At 42.7% G+C, this 25650-nt stretch overlaps 1 protein-coding gene across 1 annotated transcript in view; it reads left to right on the top strand.

The window, feature by feature from the left end:
* LOC129811231 (NHS-like protein 1) overlaps positions 1-25650 on the top strand; it is a 64251-nt gene that overhangs the window by 9979 nt on the left and 28622 nt on the right. Inside the window, 5 exon segments of the mRNA XM_055862389.1 lie at positions 6535-6695; positions 6942-7121; positions 12286-13139; positions 13644-15850; positions 20842-20929. Of these exon segments, the coding sequence (XP_055718364.1) occupies positions 6535-6695; positions 6942-7121; positions 12286-13139; positions 13644-15850; positions 20842-20929 (3490 nt within the window).

The raw sequence follows: 25650 nt of genomic DNA, 5'->3' as shown, positions 1-25650 counted from the left end.
GGGTATTTTCTGTGTACCAGGGAGCTAGTTTCTTATGACAAATGTTTTTTGTTTTTAGGGGTGCAACTGCATCTAGGGTATTGCGCAAGGTTAAATTGAGTTCTTCAGTTAAGTGGTTAACTGATTTTTGTCCTCTGGCGTCCTTGGGTAGGCAGAGGGGGTCTGGAAGGGAATCAAGGAATATTTGGGTTGTCCGAGAATTTATAGCACAACTTTTGATGATCCTTGGTTGTGGTCTGAGTAGATTATTTGTTGCGATTGCAAACGTAATAAAATGGTGGTCTGATAGTCCAAGATTATGAGGAAAAATATTAAGATCCACAACATTTATTCCACGGGACAAAATTAGGTCCAGAGTATGACTGTGGCAGTGAGTAGGTCCAGAGACATGTTGGACAAAACCCACTGAGTCGATGATGGCTCTGAAAGCCGTTTGGAGTGGGTCTGTGGACTTTTCCATGTGAATATTAATATCACCAGAAATGTGAATATTATCTGCTATGACTACAAGGTCCGATAGGAATTCAGGGAACTCAGTGAGGAATGCTGTATATGGCCCAAGAGGCCTGTAAACAGTAGCTATAAAAAGTGATTGAGTAGGCTGCATAGATTTCATGACTAGAAGCTCAAAAGACGAAAACAATGGTGGGTTTTTGTAAATTGAAATTTGCTATCGTAAATGTTAGCAACACCTCCACATTTGCGGGATGCGCGGGGGATATGGTCACTAGTGTAACCAGGAGGTGAGGCCTCATTTAACACAGTAAATTCATCAGGCTGAAAGCATGTTTCAGTCAGGCCAATCACATCAAGATTATGATCAGTGATTAGCTCATTGACTATAACTGCCTTTGAAGTGAGGGATCTAACATTAAGTAGCCCTATTCTGAGATGTGAGGTATCACGATCTCTTTCAATAATGGCAGGAATGGAGGAGGTCTTTATTCCAGTGAGATTGCTAAGGCAAACACCGCCATGTTTAGTTTTGCCCAACCTAGGTCGAGGCACAGACACGGTCTCAATGGGGATAGCTGAGCTGACTACACTGACTGTGCTAGTGGCAGACTCCACTAAGCTGGTAGGCTGGCTAACAGCCTGCTGCCTGGCCTGCACCCTATTTCATTGTGGAGCTAGAGGAGTTAGAGCCCTGCCTATGTTGGTAGATAAGATGAGTGCACCCCTCCAGCTAAGATGGAGTCCATCACTCCTCAACAGGCCAGGCTTGGTCCTGTTTGTGGGTGAGTCCCAGAAAGAGGGCCAATTATCTACAAATTGTATCTTTTGGGAGCGGCAGAAAACTGTTTTCAACCAGCGATTGAGTTGTGAGACTCTGCTGTAGAGCTCATCACTCCCCCTAACTGGGAGGGGGCCAGAGACAATTACTCAATGCGACACATCTTTCTAGCTGATTTACAGGCTGAAGCTATGTTGCGCTTGGTGACCTCTGACTGTTTCATCCTAACATCGTTGGTGCCGACGTGGATAACAATATCTTTATACTCTCTACACTCGCCAGATTTACCTTTAGCCAGCACCATCTTCAGATTAGCCTTAACGTCGGTAGCCCTGCCCCCTGGTAAACAGTGTAGGATCTTCAGATTAGCCTTTATGCCAGTAGCCCTGCCCCCTGGTAAACAGTGTAGGATCTTCAGATTAGCCTTTACGTCGGTAGCCCTGCCCCCTGGTAAACAGTGTAGGATCTTCAGATTAGCCTTTATGCCAGTAGCCCTGCCCCCTGGTAAACAGTGTAGGATCTTCAGATTAGCCTTTATGCCAGTAGCCCTGCCCCCTGGTAAACAGTGTAGGATCTTCAGATTAGCCTTAACGTTGGTAGCCCTGCCCCCTGGTAAACAGTGTAGGATCTTCAGATTAGCCTTAACGTCGGTAGCCCTGCCCCCTGGTAAACAGTGTATGATCTTCAGATTAGCCTTAACGTCGGTAGCCCTGCCCCCTGGTAAACAGTGTAGGATCTTCAGATTAGCCTTTATGCCAGTAGCCCTGCCCCCTGGTAAACATTGTATGATCTTCAGATTAGCCTTAACGTCGGTAGCCCTGCCCCCTGGTAAACAGTGTATGATCTTCAGATTAGCCTTAACGTCGGTAGCCCTGCCCCCTGGTAAACAGTGTATGATCTTCAGATTAGCCTTAACGTCGGTAGCCCTGCCCCCTGGTAAACAGTGTAGGATCTTCAGATTAGCCTTTATGCCAGTAGCCCTGCCCCCTGGTAAACAGTGTAGGATCTTCAGATTAGCCTTAACGTCGGTAGCCCTGCCCCCTGGTAAACAGTGTAGGATCTTCAGATTAGCCTTAACGTCAGTAGCCCTGCCCCCTGGTAAACAGTGTAGGATCTTCAGATTAGCCTTAACGTCGGTAGCCCTGCCCCCTGGTAAACAGTGTAGGATCTTCAGATTAGCCTTAACGTCAGTAGCCCTGCCCCCTGGTAAACAGTGTAGGATCTTCAGATTAGCCTTAACGTCGGTAGCCCTGCCCCCTGGTAAACAGTGTAGGATCTTCAGATTAGCCTTTATGCCAGTAGCCCTGCCCCCTGGTAAACAGTGTAGGATCTTCAGATTAGCCTTTATGCCAGTAGCCCGGCCCCCTGGTAAACAGTGTAGGATCTTCAGATTAGCCTTAACGTCAGTAGCCCTGCCCCCTGGTAAACAGTGTAGGATCTTCAGATTAGCCTTTATGCCAGTAGCCCTGCCCCCTGGTAAACAGTGTATGATCTTCAGATTAGCCTTAACCTGTCTAGGATCAGCGTGCCGCTAGCGGCACTCCCCCCCCCCCCCCCACTGAAAAACCAGTGCCGCGAAATTCAAAAAAAATATTTTTTTAAAATATTTAACTTTCACACATTAAAGTCCAATACAGCTAATGAAAGACACAGATCTTATGAATCCAGTCAACATTTCCGATTTTTAAAATGTTTTACAGGGAAGACACAATATGTAAAGATGTACATCTATTACCTAAAAACACATTAGCATATTCCACCATCTTTTATTTGTCCACCAACACCAGTAGCCATCACCAATTCGGCTAAACTAAGATATTTATAGCCCCTAACCAACAAAAAAACTCATTAGATGACAGTCTGATAACATATTTATGGTATGGGATAGGTTTTGTTAGAAAAAAGTGCATATTTCAGGTAGATGGCATAGTTTACAATTGCACCCACCATCACAAATGGACTAGAATAATTACAATGAGCAACGTGTTTACCTAACTACTAATCATCAAACATTTCGTAAAAATACACAGCATACACGAATCGAAAGACACAGATCCTGTGAATACAGACAATATTTCAGATTTTCTAAGTGTCTTACAGCGAAAACACAATAAATCGTTATATTAGCTTAGCACATAGCAATTAGCAGCCCAGCATTGATTCTAGCCAAAGTGAGCGATAAAAGTCAACATCGCCAAAAGATATTAATTTTTTCACTAACCTTCTCAGAATTCTTCCGATGACACTCCTGTAACATCACATTACAACATGCATATACAGTTTGATCGAAAATGTTTATATTTAGCCACCAAAATCATGGTTAGACAATGTGAAATGTAGACAAGCTGGTAAAGAAAACGTCCTTGCGCCACTTAGACAGTGATCTACTCTTATACATAAATACTCATAAACGTGACTAAAAAATATAGGGTGGACAGGGATTGATAGACAATTTAATTCTTAATACAATTGCGTTATTACATTTTTTAATTTATCCTTACTTTTCAATACAGTTTGCGCCAAGCGAAGCTACGTCAAAAAACATGGCGTCCTAAGCCACTAAAATGTTTCGACAGAAACACGATTTATCATAATAAAAATGTCCTACCTTGAGCTGTTCTTCCATCAGTATCTTGGGCAAAGGATCCTTTCTTGGGAGAAATCGTCTTTTGGTGGAAAGCTGTCCTCTTGCCATGTGGAAATGTCAACTACGTTCGGGATGAACTGAAAAGCGTGACCAACTTTTCACATCGTTGCAAAAATAAATGTCCCAAAATCGCACTAAACGGATATAAATTGCTATAAAACGCTTTAAATTAACTACTTTGTGATGTTTGTAACTCCTATAACGAGTGAAAAGATGACCGGAGAAATATAACAGGCTAAACTAATGCTTGGAACAGGAGAGGGTCGGTGTCTTCCACGCGCGTTACGCAGCAAGAAAAGACTTGCTAGCTAAAGGTTTTTTTCATTTGTAGGGCCTGTGAACGAGCAATCGAGCCCGTTGGAATCGTCATCACGTAAAGGCATCCAGGGGAAGACGTAAGAAGTGTCCGTATAGTCATAGCAACGACAGTGCCCGTTTAAATGACTTCAGAAAAGTGGCCAACGTTTCTCAAATCTGACTCCATGTCAGGGAAATTGCTGTAGAATGGGCTCTGTTCCACTTAGAGACAAAATTTCAACTCCTATAGAAACTATAGACTGTTTTCTATCCAATAATAATAATAATATGCATATTGTACGATCAAGGATTTTGTGGGAAGCCGTTTAAAAAATTAGCCACATTAGCATAAATAGTCTAAACAGCGCCCCCATCCCCAACAGGTTAACGTCGGTAGCCCTGCCCCCTGGTAAACAGTGTATGATCTTCAGATTAGCCTTAACGTCGGTAGCCCTGCCCCTGGTAAACAGTGTATGATCTTCAGATTAGCCTTAACGTCGGTAGCCCTGCCCCCTGGTAAACAGTGTAGGATCTTCAGATTAGCCTTTATGCCAGTAGCCCTGCCCCTGGTAAACAGTGTATGATCTTCAGATTAGCCTTAACGTCGGTAGCCCTGCCCCCTGGTAAACAGTGTATGATCTTCAGATTAGCCTTAACGTCGGTAGCCCTGCCCCTGGTAAACAGTGTATGATCTTCAGATTAGCCTTAACGTCGGTAGCCCTGCCCCTGGTAAACAGTGTATGATCTTCAGATTAGCCTTAACGTCGGTAGCCCTGCCCCTGGTAAACAGTGTAGGATCTTCAGATTAGCTTTAACGTCGGTAGCCCTGCCCCCTGGTAAACAGTGTATGATCGCTGGATGATTCTTTTAAAGTCTAATACTGCGGGTAATGGAGTTGCCAATGACTAGGGTTTTCAATTTGTCAGAGCTAATGGTGGGAGTCTTCAGCGTCTCAGACCCCGTAACGGGAGGAGTAGAGTCAAGAGAAGACTCGGCCTCAGACTCCGACTCGCTACTTAATGGGGAAAACCGGTTGAAAGTTTCTGCCGGCTGAATGCGTGACACCGGTTGAGCATTCCTACAGCATTTCCCTCCAGAAGCCATGAGAAAGTTGTCCAGCTGCGGGGACCGTGCGGGGGGATTTGTACTAGCGTTACTACCTGTACTTACTGGTGGCACAGACGCTGTTTCATCCTTTCCTACACTGAAATTACCCTTGCCTAACGGTTGCGTCTGAAGCTGGGCTTGCAGCACAGCTATCCTCGCCGTAAGGCGATCGTTCTCCTGTATATTATGAGTACAGCGACTGCAATTAGAAGACATCATGTTAATGTTACTACTTAGCTTCGGCTGTTGTGAGGTCCAATTTTGTGTTTGTCGCATTTTGTGAAGTCTTGGTTGGTGAGCAGACCCCAGACCTCACAACCATAAAGGGCAATGGGTTCTATAACCGATGAAATATTTTTTGGCCATATCCTAATTGAGATGTCGAATTTTATGTTCCTTTTGATGGCATAGAAGGCCCTTCTAGCCTTGTCTCTCAGATAGTTCACAGCTTTGTGGAAGTTTCCTGTGGCTCTAATGTTGAGGCCGAGGTACATATAGTTTTGTGTGTGTTCTATGGCAATGGTGTTGAGATAGTATTTGTGGTCCTGGCAACTGGACCTTTTTTGGAACACTATTTTTTTTGTCTTAATGAGATTTACTGTCAGGGCCCAGGTCTGACAGAATCTGTGCAAAAGATCTAGATGCTTCTGTAGGCTCTCCTTGATTAGGGACAGAAGCACCAGATCATCAGCAAACAGTAGACATTTGACTTCAGAGTGTAGTAGGTTGAGGCCGGGTGCTGCAGACTGTTCAAATGTCCTCGCCAATTCGTTGATATATATGTTGAAGAGGGTGGTGCTCAAGCTGCATCCCTGTCTCACCCCATGGCCCTGTGGAAAGAAATGTGTGTGTTTCTTGCCAATTTTACCAGCACACTTTGTATTTTGTGTACATGGATTCTATAATGTTGTGTGTTTTTGAAATCACCAAATCATAAGAAGACTTTGCCTTTGTTTTGGTTTGTTTGTTTGTCAATTAGGGTGTGCAGGGTTAATACGTGGTGTGTCGTACGGTAATTTGGTTAAAAGCCAATTTGAAATGTTCTCAGTACATTGTTTTCACAGAGGACGTGTACTCTCTATCTTTTCTTCTCCTCTCCTCTCCTCTCCTCTCCTCTCCTCTCCTCTCCTCTCCTCTCCTCTCCTCTCCTCTCCTCTCCTCTCCTCACCTCTCCTCTCCTCTCCTCTCCTCTCCTCTCCTCTCCTCTCCTCTCCCATCCTCTCCTCTCCCATCCTCTCTTCCTCTACAGAACATGAAGCTGATGAAGAGCCAGGGTGTAGTAGAACAGTGGTTCAGCCTGGTCAGGACTCTACTTTGGGCCGGATCGGCATTGTCAACACAGCCCTGCTACAGAGCACTATCATGAGGCGCTCACACACCCAGTCACACACGCCCTCACATGCCCCAGAGGCCGGCCAGACGGGGGAGGAGAGAAGAGAGGAGGGAATGTTGGATGAGGAGAGCGTGATGGATAAGAGAGAGGAGGAGGAGAGGAGAGTGATGAAGTCATCAGTGTGTCGGATCCAGGCCCAGAGAGTACAGGGCATCTCTTCTCTGATGGATTCTCTCACCCCGACCCCGACCCTCAACCTTAACCCCTCCTTTACTCCTAACCCTCACCCTAGCCTCACCCTCAACCCTAACCCTTCCCTTAAGATTCACCCTCACCCTAGCCTCACCCTCACCCCCTCATCTTCCATGGGCAGTGTCTCGCTGGTGGGTGAAGATGGAGGGGAGGGCTTCCACAGCCTCCCTTGTGAGGACACCTTGTCCTCTGTGAGCAGCTGCCTCACCACCCCCTACAGGACATTCTGCGACACTGCACCCTGCTCTATGGCGAGTATACACTGAGTGTACAAAACATTAAGAACACCGTCCTAATATTGAGTTGCACCTGCTTTTGCCATCCGAACAGCCTCAATTAATAGGGGCATGGACTCTACATGGTGTCGAAAGCGTTCCACAGGGATGCTGGCCCATGTTGAATCCAATTTTTCCCACAGTTGTGTATTTGTATTTATTATGGAGCCCCATTACTCTTCCTGAGGCCCAGCAAAATTAATGCAGTTTATACAATTTTAAAACATTACAATACATTCACAGATTTCACAACACACTGTGTGCCCTCAGGCCCCTACTCCACCACTAACACATATCTACACAGTGCTAAATCCATGTGTATGTATAGTGCGCATGTTATCGTGTGTGTGTGTGTGTGTGCCAATGTTTGTGTTGCTTCACAGTCCTCGCTGTTCCATAAGGTGTTTTTTTAATCTGTTTTTTAAATCTAATTTTATGTAGTTCCATGTTGTCATGGCTTTATGTAGCACTGTGTGCCTCCCATGGTCTGTTCTGGACTTGGGGACTGTAAAGAGACCTCTTGTGGCATGTCTTGTGGGGTATGCATGGGTGTCCGAGCTGTGTGCCAGTAGTTTAGACAGACAGCTCGGTGCATTCAACATGTCAATACCTCTCATAAATAAAAGTAATGAAGTCAATCTCTCCTCTACTTTCAGCCAGAAGAGATTGACATGCATATTATTAATATTAGCTCTCTGTGTACATCTAATGGGCATCCGTGCTGCCCTGTTCTGAGCCAATTGCAAATTTCCTAAGTCCTTTTTTGTGGCACCGGACCACACGACTGAACAGTAGTCAAGGTGCGACAAAACTAGGGCCTGTAGGACCTGCCTTGTTGATAGTGTTGTTAAGAAGGCAGAGCATCGCTTTATTATAGACATACTTCTCCCCATCTTAGCTACTACCGCATCAATATGTTTTGACCATGACAGCTTACAATCTAGTGTTACTCCAAGCAGTTTAGTCATCTCAACTTGCTCAATTTTCACATTATTTATTACAAGATTGAGTTGGGGTTTAGGGTTTAGTGAGTGTTTTGTTCCAAATACAATGCTTTTAATTTTAGAAATATTTAGTACTAACTGTCACGCCCTAGAGAGGCTTTTATTCTCTATTGTGGTTAGGCCAGGGTGTGACTAGGGTGGGCATTCTAGTTTCTTTATTTCTATGTTTTCTATTTCTTTGTTTTTGGCCGGGTGTGGTTCCCAATCAGAGGCAGCTGTCTATCGTTGTCTCTGATTGGGAATCATACTTAGGCAGCCTTTTTCCCACCTGTGTTTTGTGGGTAGTTATTTTCTGTTTAATTTCTGTTACCTGACAGAACGGTTCGCTTTCGTTTTGTTACTTCGTTTGAGAGTTTTTTGTTAAAACTTCTTGAGGACAGGGGGCAGCATTTCACTTTCGGGAAAAATAGCATGCCAAAATTCAACTGCTTGCTACTCATCCCCAGAATATAAGATATGCATATCATTAGTAGATTTGGATAGAACACACTCTTAAGTTTTTTAAACTGTTTGAATCATGTCTGTGAGAATAACAGAACGTATGTAGCAGGCAAAACCCTGAGGACAAACCATTCAGAATTTGTATTTTTTTGATGTCACTGTCTTTTCAATTAGATTTTTTAGAGACACCAGATTTCTAATGGACTTGCTTGCAGTTCCTACCGCTTCCACTGGATGTCACCAGTCCTTGGAAATCGGTTGAGGTTATTCCTTTGTGTAGTGAAGAAGTAGGGCTATCGTAAATGAGGGTCACATGAAGTAAATATTTTGAGAGAGTCACGTTACGAAAAAAGTTGCGTCAGTTTGTTTTCTCTTTGTATTGAACACATATCATCCCGTCTTCAAATTGATCGATTATTAACGTTTAAAAATACCTAACGTTGTATTACCAAAGTAGTTTGAAATGTTTTGGTAAATTTACATGTAACTTTTGATATATTTTGTAGTGACTTGGCGAAAGTTGGAAGCTGTGTTTTTCTGGATGAAACGGTCCAAATAAATGGACATTTTGGATATATATCGACGGAATTAATCGAACAAAAGGACAATTTGTGATGTTTATGGGACATATTGAGGTGCCAACAAAAGAATTTTCATCAAAGGTAAGGCATGATTTATATTTTATTTCTGCCTTTTGTGTCGTGCTTGCAGTGATGAAATATGCTTCTCCCTTTGTTTACTTTTGTGCTATCATCAGATAATAGCATCTTATGCTTTCGCCGAAAAGCTTTTTTGAAATCTGACATGTTGGCTGGATTCACAACGAGTGTAGCTTTAATTTGGTATCTTACATGTGTGATTTAATGAAAGTTAGATTTTTCTATCATGTTATTTGAATATGGCGCGCTGTATTTTCCCTGGCTATTGGCCGGTGGGACGCTTCCCCAGAAAAGTTAAATAAATAATCATGAACACTTTTCACGCTGCGCTTTGGTCCACTCCTTCCGACGACAGGCGTTACAGAACTACCCACCACCAAAGGACCAAACAGAGTGGTAAAAAGGACGAGTGGACATGGGAGGAGATCCTGGATGGAAAAGGACCCTGGGCGCAGGCTGGGGAGTATCGCCATCCAAGGGAGGAGATAGAAGCAGCAAGAGCGGAACGGCGAAGATACGAGGAATTAGAGGAACGGCGACGAGACCAGGAGTCACGACAACAACGGGAGCCCGAGAGGCAGCCCCCCCAAATAATTGTGGGGGGGGGGGGGGGGGGGCACACGGGGAGATTGGTGGTGTCAGGGTTTAGACCTGAGCCAACTCCCCGTGCTTACCGTGGGGAGCGTGTGACCGGTCAGGCACCGTGTTTTGCGGTGATGCGCAAGGTGTCTGAAGTGACCAGTCCGGTGAGACCTGTTCCGGTTCCACGTACCAGGCCTCCAGTGTGTCTCCCCAGCCTGGTAAGCCCTGTGGCAGCTCCACGCACCAGGCTTCCAGTACGTCTCCTCAGTCCGGTGAGACCTGTTCGGGTCTCACTCTTTCTAAAGACTGTTGACATCTAGTGGTAGCCCTAGGAACTGCAATCGGGGTCGATTTCGCCCTATTATATAAGTGCCAGCCATTGAAATCAGTGGTATGCTGATTTTTTTGTTGTTGATGGTTTGTCCTAGGGGTTTCGCCTGCCATTTCAGTTCTGTTATACTCACATACATTATTTTAACAGTTTTAGAAACGTTTGAGTGTTTCTATCGAAATCTACCATTATATGCATATCCTAGCTTCTGGGCCTGAGTAGCAGGTAGTTTACTTTGGGCACGCTTTTCATCCGGACGCAAAATACCGCTCCCCTATCCCAAAGAAGTTAAAGCATATATCTGCGATGTAAAAATGTGATCAATACATGTTGATTTAATTCCTGTGCTGCTTGTAAATACCCTGGTAGGTTAACTGATAACCTGAACCAGGTTGCAGGCACTGGTTACAGTTTGAAGGTTTTTCTTGAGTGGACAGCTTGATGATAGCCAGTCAATATTTAAATCACCCAGAAAATATACTTCTCTGTTGATATCACATACATTATCAAGCATTTCACACATATTATCTATATACTGACTGCACTTGGTGGTCTAGAACAGCTTCCCACAAGAATGTTAAAAAAATCCTCATGATTGATTGTGTACTTAGTTTGAAATGTTTCTTTGACCGGTAATATCACTTTTTGAAGTTTTTGTCCGATATAATGCTGACCAGAATTAGGACATAAATAACGGATTTTTTCGAACAAAACAAACATTTATTGTGGACCTGGGATTCCTGGTGTGCTTTCTGATGTAGATCAAAGGTAAGGGAATATTTATCATATATTTTCTTGTTTATGTTGACGCCATCTTTGCGGCTGTGGTATTTTACTTTTGAGTGCCGTCTCAGATTATAGCGTGGGTTTCTTTTTCCGTAAAGTTTTTTTGAAATCTGACACAGTTGCATTAAAGAACCTTCTTTAACCTGACTCCTCCCTTTCATCTACACTGATTGAAGTGGATTTAGCACGTGACATCAATAAGGAATCCTAACTTTCATCTGGATTCACCTGGTCAGCCTATGTCATGGAAAGAGCACATGTTCCTAATGTTTTGTCCAGTCAGTGTATATTATGCTATTATTGTGTTATTATTATATTATGATTATTATATTATTATTATATTATTATATTATTATTATATTATTATATTATTATTATATTTGTATTATTATACTATTATTACTAATATTATATTATTATTATTATTTTATTATTATTATTATTATATTATTAATATTATATTATTATATTATATTATTATATCATTATTATATTATATTATTATATCATTATTATATTATATTATTATATTATAATTATTATATTATTATTATATTATTTTTATTATATTATATTATTATATTATTATTATATTATTATTATAATATTATTATAATATTATTATTATTATTATTATTATTATTATTATTATATTATTATATTCATATTATATTATTATATTATTATATTATTATTATTATAATATTATATTATTATATTATTATATTATTATATTATTATTATTATAATATTATATTATGATAGTATTATTATATTATTTATATTATATTATTATTATATTATATTATTATTATATTATTATATTATTATTATATTATATTATTATTATATTATTATATTATTATTATATAATATTATTAGATTATTATTATTTTTATTATATTATTATTATATTTGTATTATTATATTATTTATATTATATTATTATCGTTATTATGTTATTATTATATTATACTATTATTATTAATATTATATCATTATTATTATTATTTTATTTTTATCATATTATTATACAACATTATTATTATATCATTATCATTATTATTATTGTTAAATTAATATGTATTATAATTAATTGTATTATTATAATTATTATAATATTATTAATATATTTAATTTTTTATATATATATTTATTGCCTGTCTTGTCTGTCTCTCCAGGACCATGTCTTCCAGAGCCAGTCAGGGAAGGGTTGGAGCTGCAAATCCCAGAGTCAGAGCACATTACTCAGGGAGGACTGGAGCTACGTACCCCTGCTGACCTCCAGCCATTCCTCCCCACTCCATCCTCTCTCCTCCATCTCCTCCCCCTTTCAGACCGACTGCAGCTCTCTCTGCTCCTGGGACGCAGACACCGCCGGACACTCCCCCTTGCAGTGGCTCAAGTCCCACAGCCACGGCTGCATTTCTGCCGACTACGCCACCGGCAACAACTGCTGTCCCCACGGTAACCAAGACCACCACGGTCTCCATAGCAACAGCTGTAACTTGTCACACAGTATCTCGCTGAGGAAGTTCAAGAGGCCCCCCGTTCCCCCTACCCGTTCCACATCGCTACGGCGTAAACCTGCTCGGGGAAAACCGCTGCGCTACAACTTCAACAACCCTAGCAAACCTGGAGATAGAGAGGAGGTGGTGGTGACGGTACAGAGGAGTCTCCAGACCCCCAGTCCTGCTCCCGTTTCCCCTCTGGTCTCCCCTGTTGTGTTTGAGGTGTTCGAGGATCCTTGGGTCCCCCGCTGTCGCAGCTTCAGCAGTCTGAGCAGGGGGGAAAGGGGGGCTGCTGATACAGCCAGCCAGATCAACCAGGTCCCTCACTTCCACAGCTTCCACCAACAGGACAATGCAGCTCAGGACCAGGACTACCCTTCCAGCCTCAAGCAGCCTCACCACTCTGCGCCCCGCTCAGCCAGTACTGGAGGGCTGAGCCTGCCTATGGGACCTAAAATGACCGCCGCTTTTCCTAACATGGCCGCCTCTGCAGGGAGACTGCAGCGTCTGGCTTCCAACTCCAACGGACACTCCAGCCAGTGCAACACCCCAACCTCCTCCTCACCCCAAACCACCTCCTCACCCCTCACTTCCTCCTCCCTGCCCCTCACCTCCTCCCTTCCCAGGACATGTTCTACCCCTGGCAGAGGAGGGCCCAAACCCCCCATCCCAGAGAGAAAGTCCTCACTCCTCTCCTCCCCCTCTTCCTCCTTTTCTTCCACTTCCTCCCTCTCTTCCTACACCTCTGCTGACTCTGCCAGATACCCCCCTCTCCCCCCTCTTCCGCTCCTCCCTGAGTCCAACACTCCTTCCTATCTACCTCCACCCTACCCATCCCTTCCGCAACAACAATCACTCCCCTCTCCTCCTCCTCTCCCTCAACTGTGCATCTCTCGTACTCTCCCCTCTCCCCTTCCTCTAACTCAGCCTTCTCTCCCCGCTTCTCCTCCTCTACCTCAGCCATCCCTCCCCTCACCCCCTCCTCTACCCCAGCCATTCCTCCCCACTCCTCTAACTTGTCCCCCTTCCCTCCTGCCTCCATCCTTTACCTGTGCAGTGCGACAGACTCAGCCCCATCCCTTTTATACACCTGTTACACCTGCCAGTCATGTGACATCATTGCCAGAATTCCCTCCTCCTCCTTCCCCTGAGCTCTTAAAGGATTTAGACCTCTCAATCAACAGCCATCCTCCTCCCCCTCCTCCCCCTCCCCCACCTCCGCCACCTCCTCCCCCTTACACCCACACCCCTACACCACCTTCCCCTCTCCAGAGCACCTCCAGAGTGAGTCCAGGACGGCCCCCCTGTCCCCTGATCACAACCCAAGCCCTGCAGAGAGTCACCCTGCGCTCTGTCAAGAGGCCACAAGAGCTAGCCCCACAGGAGCTAACTAGCATTATGCTAACAAACCCTACATCAGCTAATGTCGAACAGAGCCAAGATCGCAATTATGCTACACTAACTAGCATGATGCTAACCAACGCAACCCCAGCTAATGATGTTCGGCAGAGCCCAGAGAGCACCGATGCTAAGCTAACTAGCATTACGCTAACCAACGCTATGTCAACTAATGATGCCCAGCAGATCACAGAGAGCATTGTTGCTAAGCTAAATGACATCACGCTAACCTGCGCCCGGGAGGGAGTGGAGGGGATGGATGCCACACTAACCAGCACTGTGTTAGAGAGTGTGGAGAGGATCAATGCTATGCTTACTGAGGCTGAAGAAAGACAGACCACTGGCGTTCATAAAATGGCTGCCAATTCAACTGGCACACTGACAGCATATTTCCAAAAGAGACTTGAAACCAATGATGCTATGCTAAAGACGGTCACAAAGACACCGTCAGAGTCTGTCCCTCCCTGCGCCACACCGACCACTACTCAGCACACTGACAGAACCAGACAGTCTGTCCCTCCCTGCTCCACACCGACCACTACTCAGCACACTGACAGAACCAGACAGTCTGTCCCTCCCTGCTCCACACCGACCACTACTCAGCACACTGACAGAACCAGACAGTCTGTCCCTCCCTGCTCCACACCGAACACTACTCAGCACACTGACAGAACCAGTCAGTCTGTCCCTCCCTGCTCCACACCGACCACTACTCAGCACACTAACAGAACCAGACAGTCTGTCCCTCCCTGCTTCACACCGACCACTACTCAGCACACTGACAGAACCAGACAGTCTGTCCCTCCCTGCTCCACACCGACCACTACTCAGCACACTGACAGAACCAGAGAGGCTGTTGGAACAGAAGAAGCCCTCAGTCCCTCAACAACCTCACAGACTCCTAGACTACCAGAGAACCCTAGAACTCCAGAGGCTATAATGATAGAGAAGCCCAGAACACTGGAGAAGCCCAGAACACTGGAGAAGCCTAGAACACTGGAGAGGCCTAGAACCCCAAAAAAGCCTAAAGTGGTTGGTCTCTCTAGGCCACTGAGAGCAGTGGAACCAGCGTTACAGAACGGAGAACACACGCCTCGAAAGGAGACCACACCCTGCCTCACCAATGGCCATCTAGAGCACTCAGCGTGTGCAAACACACTCACACACTCCCCTGCTACCCCCTCGTCCATCCCCCGCAAAGAGAAGCCTCCCATTGCCCTAAAGAACCCTAAACTATCCCTACTGAGGACACACCAGAAAGACACACCAACCCCACCACCCGTACTCACAGGTACACCTCCACAGCCCTTTGTCCCAGAGACACCACCCTTTCTGGGGATAAAATTGGCACAGACAGAGTCCCAGACAGAGTCCCAGCCAAAGCCTGAATTCCCTTTCCTGAAACGCTACCAGTCAGAATACTATGTAGTGGAGTTACCACCAAGGCCCTGTCCTTCAGCACCCTGTGTACCACAGTTACTACCAAGGCCCTCTCCTCCAACACCCTGTGTACAAAAGTTACCAACAAAAACTTGTCCTCCAGCATCCCGTGTAGCAGAGTTACCACCAAGGCCCTCTCCTCCAGCACCCTGTGTACCAGAGCCACAGCAGGAGTCCTGTCCACTGGAGATGGAGACATACACAGAGACAGAAGCAGAGACAAAGGTAGAGTGTGGCTCTGTTCCATACACAGAGTTCGGGAGATCAGAAGATAAGGAAGAGAAGGAGGAGAGAGAGAATGTGCACATCACACTGATGCTGGGGAGGAGAGAGGAGGAAGACAGACAGAGGGGAGCCATTGAGGAGGACAGCAGAGATTCTGGAAGTTTCTCTCCGGAAGAGAACAAAGACGCCCTTAGCAGTGCACTGTCAACTGAAGAGGGGGAACTGGAGGAGGAGAGGATGGAATGGGAGAAGAGGGAAGAGAGGCGCTGTCTGGAGACAGACGGGGCCAGCAGCTCCACAGGATCCCTGAGCTCCAGAGAGGACAACGGTGAGTTAAGAAACTCTCTGTCTCTCTCCCTCTTCCCCCCCCTTCTCTGTCTCTGTCTCTCTCCCTCTTCCCCCCTTCTGTCTCTGTCTCTGTCTCTCTCCCTCTTCCCCCCTTCTGTCTCTGTCTCTGTCTCTGTCTCTGTCTCTGTCCCTGTCTCTGTCTCTGTCTCTGTCTCTCTGTCTCTCTCTCTCTCTCTCTCTCTCTCTCTCTCTCTCTCTCTCTCTCTCTCTCTCTCTCTCTCCTACTGACACATACAGTAGATCTCTTACTGGGTTGTAGATCGTCTACCTTCCTCTGAGTTGAAGATAATCGTATATCTCTCAACCCCCCATCCTCCCACCCGCGCTCTCTCCCTGACCCTCTCCCCCCTCTCTTCTGACAGCCTGTAAGCACAAGGACCTCATATCCTTCTCTCTAGCTATCATTCTGTCTCTCTTCAGTTATTTTCTTTACATCTTTCTCCTTCGTCCCTGTCCCTCGTTGTGTTTCTCATGTCTTCATCTCTCTGCCACTAGCTGGAATGAGAGATAGGATCAGGACAGTAGCCAGGGACGGAGTGGAGGAGAGGCTCTCTCAATATCTCTCTCTCTCTTTCTCTCTCAATTCAATTCAAGGGGCTTTATTGGCATGGGAAACGTGTTAACATTGTCAACGCAAGTGAGGTAGATAATATACAAAAGTGAAATAAACAATACAAATTAACAGTAAACATTACACATACAGAAGTTTCAAAAGAACAAAGACATTACAAATGTCATATTATGTGTATATATACAGTGTTGTAACAATGTACAAATGGTTAATGTACAAAAGGGAAAATAAATAAGCATAAATATGGGTTGTATTTACAATGGTGTTTGTTCTTCACTGGTTGCCCTTTTCTTGTGGCAACAGGTCACAAATCTTGCTGCTGTGATGGCACACTGTGGAATTTCACCCAGTAGATATGGGAGTTTATCAAAATTGGGTTTGTTTTCGAATTCTTTGTGGATCTGTGTAATCTGAAAGAAAAATGTGTCTCTAATATGGTCATACATTGGGCAGGAGGTTAGGAAGTGCAGCTCAGTTTCCACCTCATTTTGTGGGCAGTGTGCACATAGCATGTCTTCTCTTGAGAGCCATGTCTGCCTACGGCGGCCTTTCTCAATAGCAAGGCTATACTCACTGAGTCTGTACATAGTCAAAGCTTTCCTTAAGTTTGGGTCAGTCACAGTGGTCAGGTATTTTGCCACTGTGTACTCTCTGTTTAGGGCCAAATAGCATTCTAGTTTGCTCAGTTTTTTTGTTAATTCCTTCCAATGTGGGCCTCCCTGTTGGCGCAGTGGTCCAGGGCACTGTGTCGCAGCGCTAGCTGTGCCACCAGAGACTCTGGGTTCGCGCCCAGGATCCGCCGCAACCGGCCGCGACCGGGAGGTCCGTGAGGCAACGCACAATTAGCCTAGCGTTGTCCGGGTTAGGGAGGGTTTGGCCGGTAGGGATATCCTTGTCTCATCGCTCACCAGCGACTCCTGTGGTGGGCCGGGCGCATTGCGCGCTAACCAAGGTAGCCAGGTGCACGGACAATTAGCGGGTATCGGCCTAATTCTCCTAATTCTGCGTTGTACGCGGAGGATATTTTTACAGAATTCTGTATGCAGAGTCTCAATTTGGTGTTTGTCCCATTTTGTGAAATCTTGGTTGGTAAGCGGACCCCAGATCTCACAACACAAAAAAGGACAATGGGCTCTATGACTGATTCAAGTAGTTTTAGCCAGATCCTAATTGGTATGTTGAATTTTATGTTCCTTTTGATGGCATAGAATGCGGAAGTGGAAGTGGAATGTGGAAGTTACCTGTCGTGTTACCTGTGGTGTTACCTGTGGCGCTGGTGTTTAGGCCAAGCTATGTATAGTTTTTTGTGTGCTTTAGGGCAATGGTGTCTAGATGGAATTTGTATTTGTGGTCCTGGTGACTGGACCTTTTGTGGAAAACCATTATTTTGGTCTTAATGAGATTTACTGTCAGGGGCCAGGTCTGGCAGAATCTGTGCAAAATATCTAGGTGCTGCTGTAGGCCCTCCTTGGTTGGTGACAGAAGCACCAGATCATCAGCAAACAGTAGATATTTGACTTCAGATTCTAGTAGGGTGAGGCCGGGTGCTGCAGACCTTTCTAGTGCCCGCGCCAATTCGTTGATATATATTTTGAAGAGGGTGGGGCTTAAGCTGCATCCCTGTCTCACCCCATGGCCCTGTGGGAAGAAATGTGTGTGTTTTTGCCAATTTTAACCGCACACTTGTTGTTTGTGTACATGGATTTTATAATGTCGTATGTTTTAGCCCCAACAACACTTTCCATCAATTTCTATAGCAGACCCTTATGCCAAATTGAGTCGAAGGCTTTTTTGAAATCAACAAAGCATGAGAAGACTTTGCCTTTGTTTTGGTTTGTTTGGTTGTCAATTAGTGTGTGCAGGGTGAATACATGGTCTGTTATATGGTAATTTGGTAAAATGCCAATTTGACATTTGCTCAGTACATTGTTTTCATTGAGGAAATGTATGAGTCTGCTGTTAATGATAATGCAGAGGATTTTCCCAAGGTTGCTGTTGACGCATATCCCACGGTAGCTATTGGGGTCAAATTTGTTTCCACTTTTGTGGATTGGGGTGATCAGTCCTTGGTTCCAAATATTGGGGAAGATGCCAGAGCTAAGGACGATGTTAAAGAGTTTTAGTATAGCCAATTTGAATTTGTTGTCTGTATATTTGATCATTTCATTAAGAATACAATCAACACCACAGGCGTTTTTGGGTTGGAGGGTTTTTATTTTGTCCTGTAACTCATTCAAGGTAATTGGAGAATCCAGTGGGTTCTGGTAGTCTTTAATAGTTGACTCTAAGATTTGTATTTGATCCTGTATATGTTTTTGGTCTTTATTCTTTGTTATAGAGCCAAAAAGATTGGAGAAGTGGTTTACCCATACATCTCCATTTTGGATAGATAATTCTTCGTGTTATTGTTTGTTTAGTGTTTTCCAATTTTCCCAGAAGTGGTTAGAGTCTATTGATTCTTCATTTACATTTAGCTGATTTCTGACGTGCTGTTCCTTCTTTATCCGTAGTGTATTTCTGTATTGTTTTGGTGATTCACCATAGTGAAGGCGTAGATTCAGGTTTTCTGAGTCTCTATGTTTTTGGTTCAAAAGGTTTCTCAATTTCTTTCTTAGATTTTTGCATTCTTCATCAAACCATTTGTCATTGTTGTTCATTTTCTTCGGTTTTCTATTTGAGATTTTTAGATTTGATAGAGAAGCTGAGAGGTGAAATGTACTGTTAAGATTTTCTACTGCCAAGGTTACACCTTAACTATTACAGTGGAACGTTTTACCCAGGAAATTGTCTAAAAGGGATTGAATTTGTTGTTGCCTAATTGTTTTTTGGTAGGTTTCCAAACTGCATTCCTTCCATCTATAGCATTTCTTAATCTTTGGCTTTGATGCCTCATGATTGAGTATTGCTCTGTTCAAGTAGACTGTGATTTTGCTGTTGTCTGATAGGGGTGTCAGTGGGCTGACTGTGAATGCTCTGAGAGACTCTGGGTTGAGGTCAGTGATAAAGCAGTCTACAGTACTACTGCCAAGAGATGAGCTATAGGTGTACCTACCACAAGAGTCCCCTCGAAGCCTACCATTGACTATGTACATACCCAGCATGCGACAGTGCTGCAGGAGTTGTGACCTGTTTTTGTTGGTTATCTTGTCATTGTTACTTCTGACTTCTGTTGAGTGCATACTATGGTGGCTATATTTGTGTCTTGATTGGGCTCTGAGCGCCGACTCAGATTATTACATGGTTTGCTTTTCGTAAAGCTTTTTTGAAATCTGACACAGCGGTTGCATTAAGGAGAAGTGCATCTAAAATTCCATGCATAACAGTTGTATCTTGTAGCAATGTTTATTATGAGTATTCCTGTAAATTGATGCGGCTCTCTGCAAAATCAAAGGATGTTTTGTGACTTCTGAACGTAAGGCGCCAATGTATACTGAGATTTTTTTGATATAAATATGAACTTTACCGAACAAAACATACATGTATTGGGTAACATGAAGTCCTATGAGTGTCATCTGATGAAGATCATCAAAGGTTAGTGATTAATTCTATCTCTATTTCAGATTTTTGTGACTCCTTTCTTTTGCTGGAAAAATACTTGTGTTTTTCTGTGACTTGGCTCTGACCTAACATAATCGTTTTGTGGCGCTTTCGCCGTAAAGCCTATGTGAAATCGGACACTGTGGTGGGATTAACAAGAAGTGTATCTTTAAAATGGTGTGAAATACTTGTATGTTTGAGGAATTTTAATTATGGGATTTCTGTTGTTTTGAATTTGGCGCCCTGCACTTTCACTGGCTGTTGTCAAATCAATCCCGTTAACGGGATCTCAGGCATAAGAATTAAGATAATTTCTCTTTGAATTTCTAGCCAAATGTAAAATGTTCCTGTTTTGATTAATTTAATGGAGTGAGTTAGGTCTGCCCTATACCAAATTAGCATACCCCTGAGTCCCTTCCCTGTTTCACACCTGGTAGTTTGGTGGATGGGATTACCAGCTCTCTGTAACCTAGAGGGAAACCAGTGGGTCCGTCTCCTCTATACCAGGTTTCTTGCAGGATGACAATGTCTGTATTACCGATTTCTTTGGTGAAGTCCGGGTTCCTGCTCTTTAGGCCAAAGGCAGATGACCTCAGGCCTTGGATATTCCAGGATGAGATAGTGAAGGCTTTGTGTTCCATAAAGTATCCAATGTTGTTAGTCGTGTGGTTTGGCCTCAGGCCAGTAAGTGTGAGCAGAGCCTGCTGAGCTTCTGGTACATGCCATTGGCTTGGGCTAGTGTAAGAGTGGGGGTTGGGCCTGTTTGCAATCTCACTGCCACACTCTCTCTATCTCTCTCTTTCTATCTCTATCTCTCTCTCTTTCTCTCTCTGTGTCTCTCTCTGTCTCTCTCTCTCTCTCAGGTGAGGTGTTTGAAATTTCTTCAGCGGAGGAGATGGTGACACCAGCAAGACCGCGGACTGCTGAGGACCTGTTTGCTGCCATACACAGGTATGTCATGACACGTAATGCCACGTCTCCTCCTGTATGTCTGAAAGACACACTATAATACTAGTAGTATTATCTCCACATATCTGAATCCCGGTCATGGGAACAGACAAGGGTGAACATTGTTTTCTGTTCTTACCCAACAATAACGCACTTTTCCCACGCGTCTGTGTCTCTCTGTAGCAGTGCAGTCTGGGAAGGCACACAAATTTGATCAACCAGGTGTGTGGGAGTGGCGTTGACAGCAGGTAACACTGATCGGTTGGAGGGTGTATTTAGGGCCGGGATCATCCCGTAGTCCAGTCCCTTTGTAGTGATGCATGATGATATAACTAGTCCCTCTGTAGTGATACATGATGATATAACTAGTCCCTCTGTAGTGAAACATGATGTTATAACTAGTCCCTCTGTAATGAAACATGATGTATAACTAGTCCCTCTGTAGTGATACATGATGTTATAACTAGTCCCTCTGTAATGAAACATGATGTATAACTAGTCCCTCTGTAGTGATACATGATGTTATAACTAGTCCCTCTGTAATGAAACATGATGTTATAACTAGTCACTCTGTAGTGAATCATTAAGTTATAACTAGTCCCTCTGTAATGAAACATGATGTTTTAACTAGTCCCTCTGTAATGAAACATGGTGTTATAACTAGTCCCTCTGTAATGAAACATTATGTTATAACTAGTCCCTCTGTAATGAAACATGATGATATAACTAGTCCCTCTGTAATGAAACATGATGTTATAACTAGTCCCTCTGTAATGAAACATGATGTTATAACTAGTCCCTCTGTAATGAAACATGGTGTTATAACTAGTCCCTCTGTAGTGAAACATGGTGTTATAACTAGTCCCTCTGTAGTGAAACATGATGTTATAACTAGTCCCTCTGTAATGAAACATGATGTTATAACTAGTCCCTCTGTGGTGAAACATGATGTTATAACTAGTCCCTCTATAGTGAAACATGATGTTATAACTAGTCCCTCTGTAATGAAACATGGTGTTATAACTAGTCCCTCTGTAGTGAAACATGGTGTTATAACTAGTCCCTCTGTAGTGAAACATGATGTTATAACTAGTCCCTCTGTAATGAAACATGATGTTATAACTAGTCCCTCTGTGTAATGAAACATGATGTTATAACTAGTCCCTCTGTAATGAAACATGGTGTTATAACTAGTCCCTCTGTAGTGAAACATGGTGTTATAACTAGTCCCTCTGTAGTGAAACATGATGTTATAACTAGTCCCTCTGTAATGAAACATGATGTTATAACTAGTCCCTCTGTGGTGAAACATGATGTTATAACTAGTCCCTCTGTAATGAAACATGATGTTATAACTAGTCCCTCTGTAATGAAACATGATGTTATAACTAGTCCCTCTGTAATGAAACATGATGTTATAACTAGTCCCTCTGTAATGAAACATGATGTATAACTAGTCCCTCTGTAGTGAAACATGGTTTTATAACTAGTCCCTCTGCAGTGAAACATGGTTTTATAACTAGTCCCTCTATAGTGAAACATGATGTTATAACTAGTCACTCTGTAGTGAAACATGATGTTTTAACTAGTCCCTCTGTAGTGAAACATGGTTTTATAACTAGTCCCTCTGCAGTTAAACATGGTTTTATAACTAGTCCCTCTGCAGTGAAACATGGTTTTATAACTAGTCCCTCTCTATTGAAACATGATGTTATAACTAGTCCCTCTGCAGTGAAACATGGTTTTATAACTAGTCCCTCTGTAGTAAAACATGATGTTATAACTAGTCCCTCTGTAGAGAAACATGATGTTATAACTAGTCCCTCTGTAGTGAAACATGATGTTATAACTAGTCCCTCTGTAGTGAAACATGATGATATAACTAGTCCCTCTGCAGTGAAACATGATGTTATAACTAGTCCCTCTGCAGTGAAACATGATGATATAACTAGTCCCTCTGTAGTGCTACATGGTGTTATAACTAGTCCCTCTGTAATGAAACATGATGTATAACTAGTCCCTCTGTAGTGATACATGATGTTATAACTAGTCCCTCTGTAATGAAACATGATGTATAACTAGTCCCTCTGTAGTGATACATGATGTTATAACTAGTCCCTCTGTAATGAAACATGATGTTATAACTAGTCACTCTGTAGTGAATCATTAAGTTATAACTAGTCCCTCTGTAATGAAACATGATGTTTTAACTAGTCCCTCTGTAATGAAACATGGTGTTATAACTAGTCCCTCTGTAATGAAACATTATGTTATAACTAGTCCCTCTGTAATGAAACATGATGATATAACTAGTCCCTCTGTAATGAAACATGATGTTATAACTAGTCCCTCTGTAATGAAACATGATGTTATAACTAGTCCCTCTGTAATGAAACATGGTGTTATAACTAGTCCCTCTGTAGTGAAACATGGTGTTATAACTAGTCCCTCTGTAGTGAAACATGATGTTATAACTAGTCCCTCTGTAATGAAACATGATGTTATAACTAGTCCCTCTGTGGTGAAACATGATGTTATAACTAGTCCCTCTATAGTGAAACATGATGTTATAACTAGTCCCTCTGTAATGAAACATGGTGTTATAACTAGTCCCTCTGTAGTGAAACATGGTGTTATAACTAGTCCCTCTGTAGTGAAACATGATGTTATAACTAGTCCCTCTGTAATGAAACATGATGTTATAACTAGTCCCTCTGTGTAATGAAACATGATGTTATAACTAGTCCCTCTGTAATGAAACATGGTGTTATAACTAGTCCCTCTGTAGTGAAACATGGTGTTATAACTAGTCCCTCTGTAGTGAAACATGATGTTATAACTAGTCCCTCTGTAATGAAACATGATGTTATAACTAGTCCCTCTGTGGTGAAACATGATGTTATAACTAGTCCCTCTGTAATGAAACATGATGTTATAACTAGTCCCTCTGTAATGAAACATGATGTTATAACTAGTCCCTCTGTAATGAAACATGATGTTATAACTAGTCCCTCTGTAATGAAACATGATGTATAACTAGTCCCTCTGTAGTGAAACATGGTTTTATAACTAGTCCCTCTGCAGTGAAACATGGTTTTATAACTAGTCCCTCTATAGTGAAACATGATGTTATAACTAGTCACTCTGTAGTGAAACATGATGTTTTAACTAGTCCCTCTGTAGTGAAACATGGTTTTATAACTAGTCCCTCTGCAGTTAAACATGGTTTTATAACTAGTCCCTCTGCAGTGAAACATGGTTTTATAACTAGTCCCTCTCTATTGAAACATGATGTTATAACTAGTCCCTCTGCAGTGAAACATGGTTTTATAACTAGTCCCTCTGTAGTAAAACATGATGTTATAACTAGACCCTCTGTAGAGAAACATGATGTTATAACTAGTCCCTCTGTAGTGAAACATGATGTTATAACTAGTCCCTCTGTAGTGAAACATGATGATATAACTAGTCCCTCTGCAGTGAAACATGATGTTATAACTAGTCCCTCTGCAGTGAAACATGATGATATAACTAGTCCCTCTGTAGTGCTACATGGTGTTATAACTAGTCCCTCTGTAATGAAACATGGTGTTATAACTAGTCCCTCTGTAGTGAAACATGATGTTATAACTAGTCCCTCTGTAGTGAAACATGATGTTATAACTAGTCCCTCTGTAGTGAAACATGGTGTTATAACTAGTCCCTATGTAGTGAAACATGGTGTTATAACTAGTCCCTCTGTAGTGAAACATGGTGTTATAACTAGTCCCTCTGTAATGAAACATGGTGTTATAACTAGTCCCTCTGTAGTGAAACATGGTGTTATAACTAGTCCCTCTGTAGTGAAACATGATGTTATAACTAGTCCCTCTGTAGTGAAACATGATGTTATAACTAGTCCCTCTGTAGTGAAACATGGTTTTATAACTAGTCCCTCTGTAATGAAACATGATGTTATAACTAGTCCCTCTGTAGTGAAACATGATGTTTTAACTAGTCCCTCTGTAGTGAAACATGGTTTTATAACTAGTCCCTCTGCAGTTAAACATGGTTTTATAACTAGTCCCTCTGCAGTGAAACATGGTTTTGTAACTAGTCCCTCTCTTTTGAAACATGATGTTATAACTAGTCCCTCTGTACTGAAACATGATGTTATAACTAGTCCCTCTGTAGAGAAACATGATGTTATAACTAGTCCCTCTGTAGTGAAACATGTTGTTATAACTAGTCCCTCTGTAGTGAAACATGATGTTATAACTAGTCCCTCTGTAGTGAAACATGGTGTTATAACTAGTCCCTCTGTAGTGAAACATGATGTTTTAACTAGTCCCTCTGTAGTGAAACATGGTTTTATAACTAGTCCCTCTGCAGTTAAACATGGTTTTATAACTAGTCCCTCTGCAGTGAAACATGGTTTTGTAACTAGTCCCTCTCTTTTGAAACATGATGTTATAACTAGTCCCTCTGTACTGAAACATGATGTTATAACTAGTCCCTCTGTAGTGAAACATGATGTTATAACTAGTCACTCTGTAGTGAAACATGATGTTTTAACTAGTCCCTCTGTAGTGAAACATGGTTTTATAACTAGTCCCTCTGCAGTTAAACATGGTTTTATAACTAGTCCCTCTGCAGTGAAACATGGTTTTATAACTAGTCCCTCTCTATTGAAACATGATGTTATAACTAGTCCCTCTGCAGTGAAACATGGTTTTATAACTAGT

The sequence above is a fragment of the Salvelinus fontinalis genome, chromosome 15 (genome assembly GCF_029448725.1).
Source record: "Salvelinus fontinalis isolate EN_2023a chromosome 15, ASM2944872v1, whole genome shotgun sequence".
NCBI classification, from domain to species: domain Eukaryota; kingdom Metazoa; phylum Chordata; class Actinopteri; order Salmoniformes; family Salmonidae; genus Salvelinus; species Salvelinus fontinalis.
This window is presented reverse-complemented; position numbering and strand designations above follow the sequence as displayed.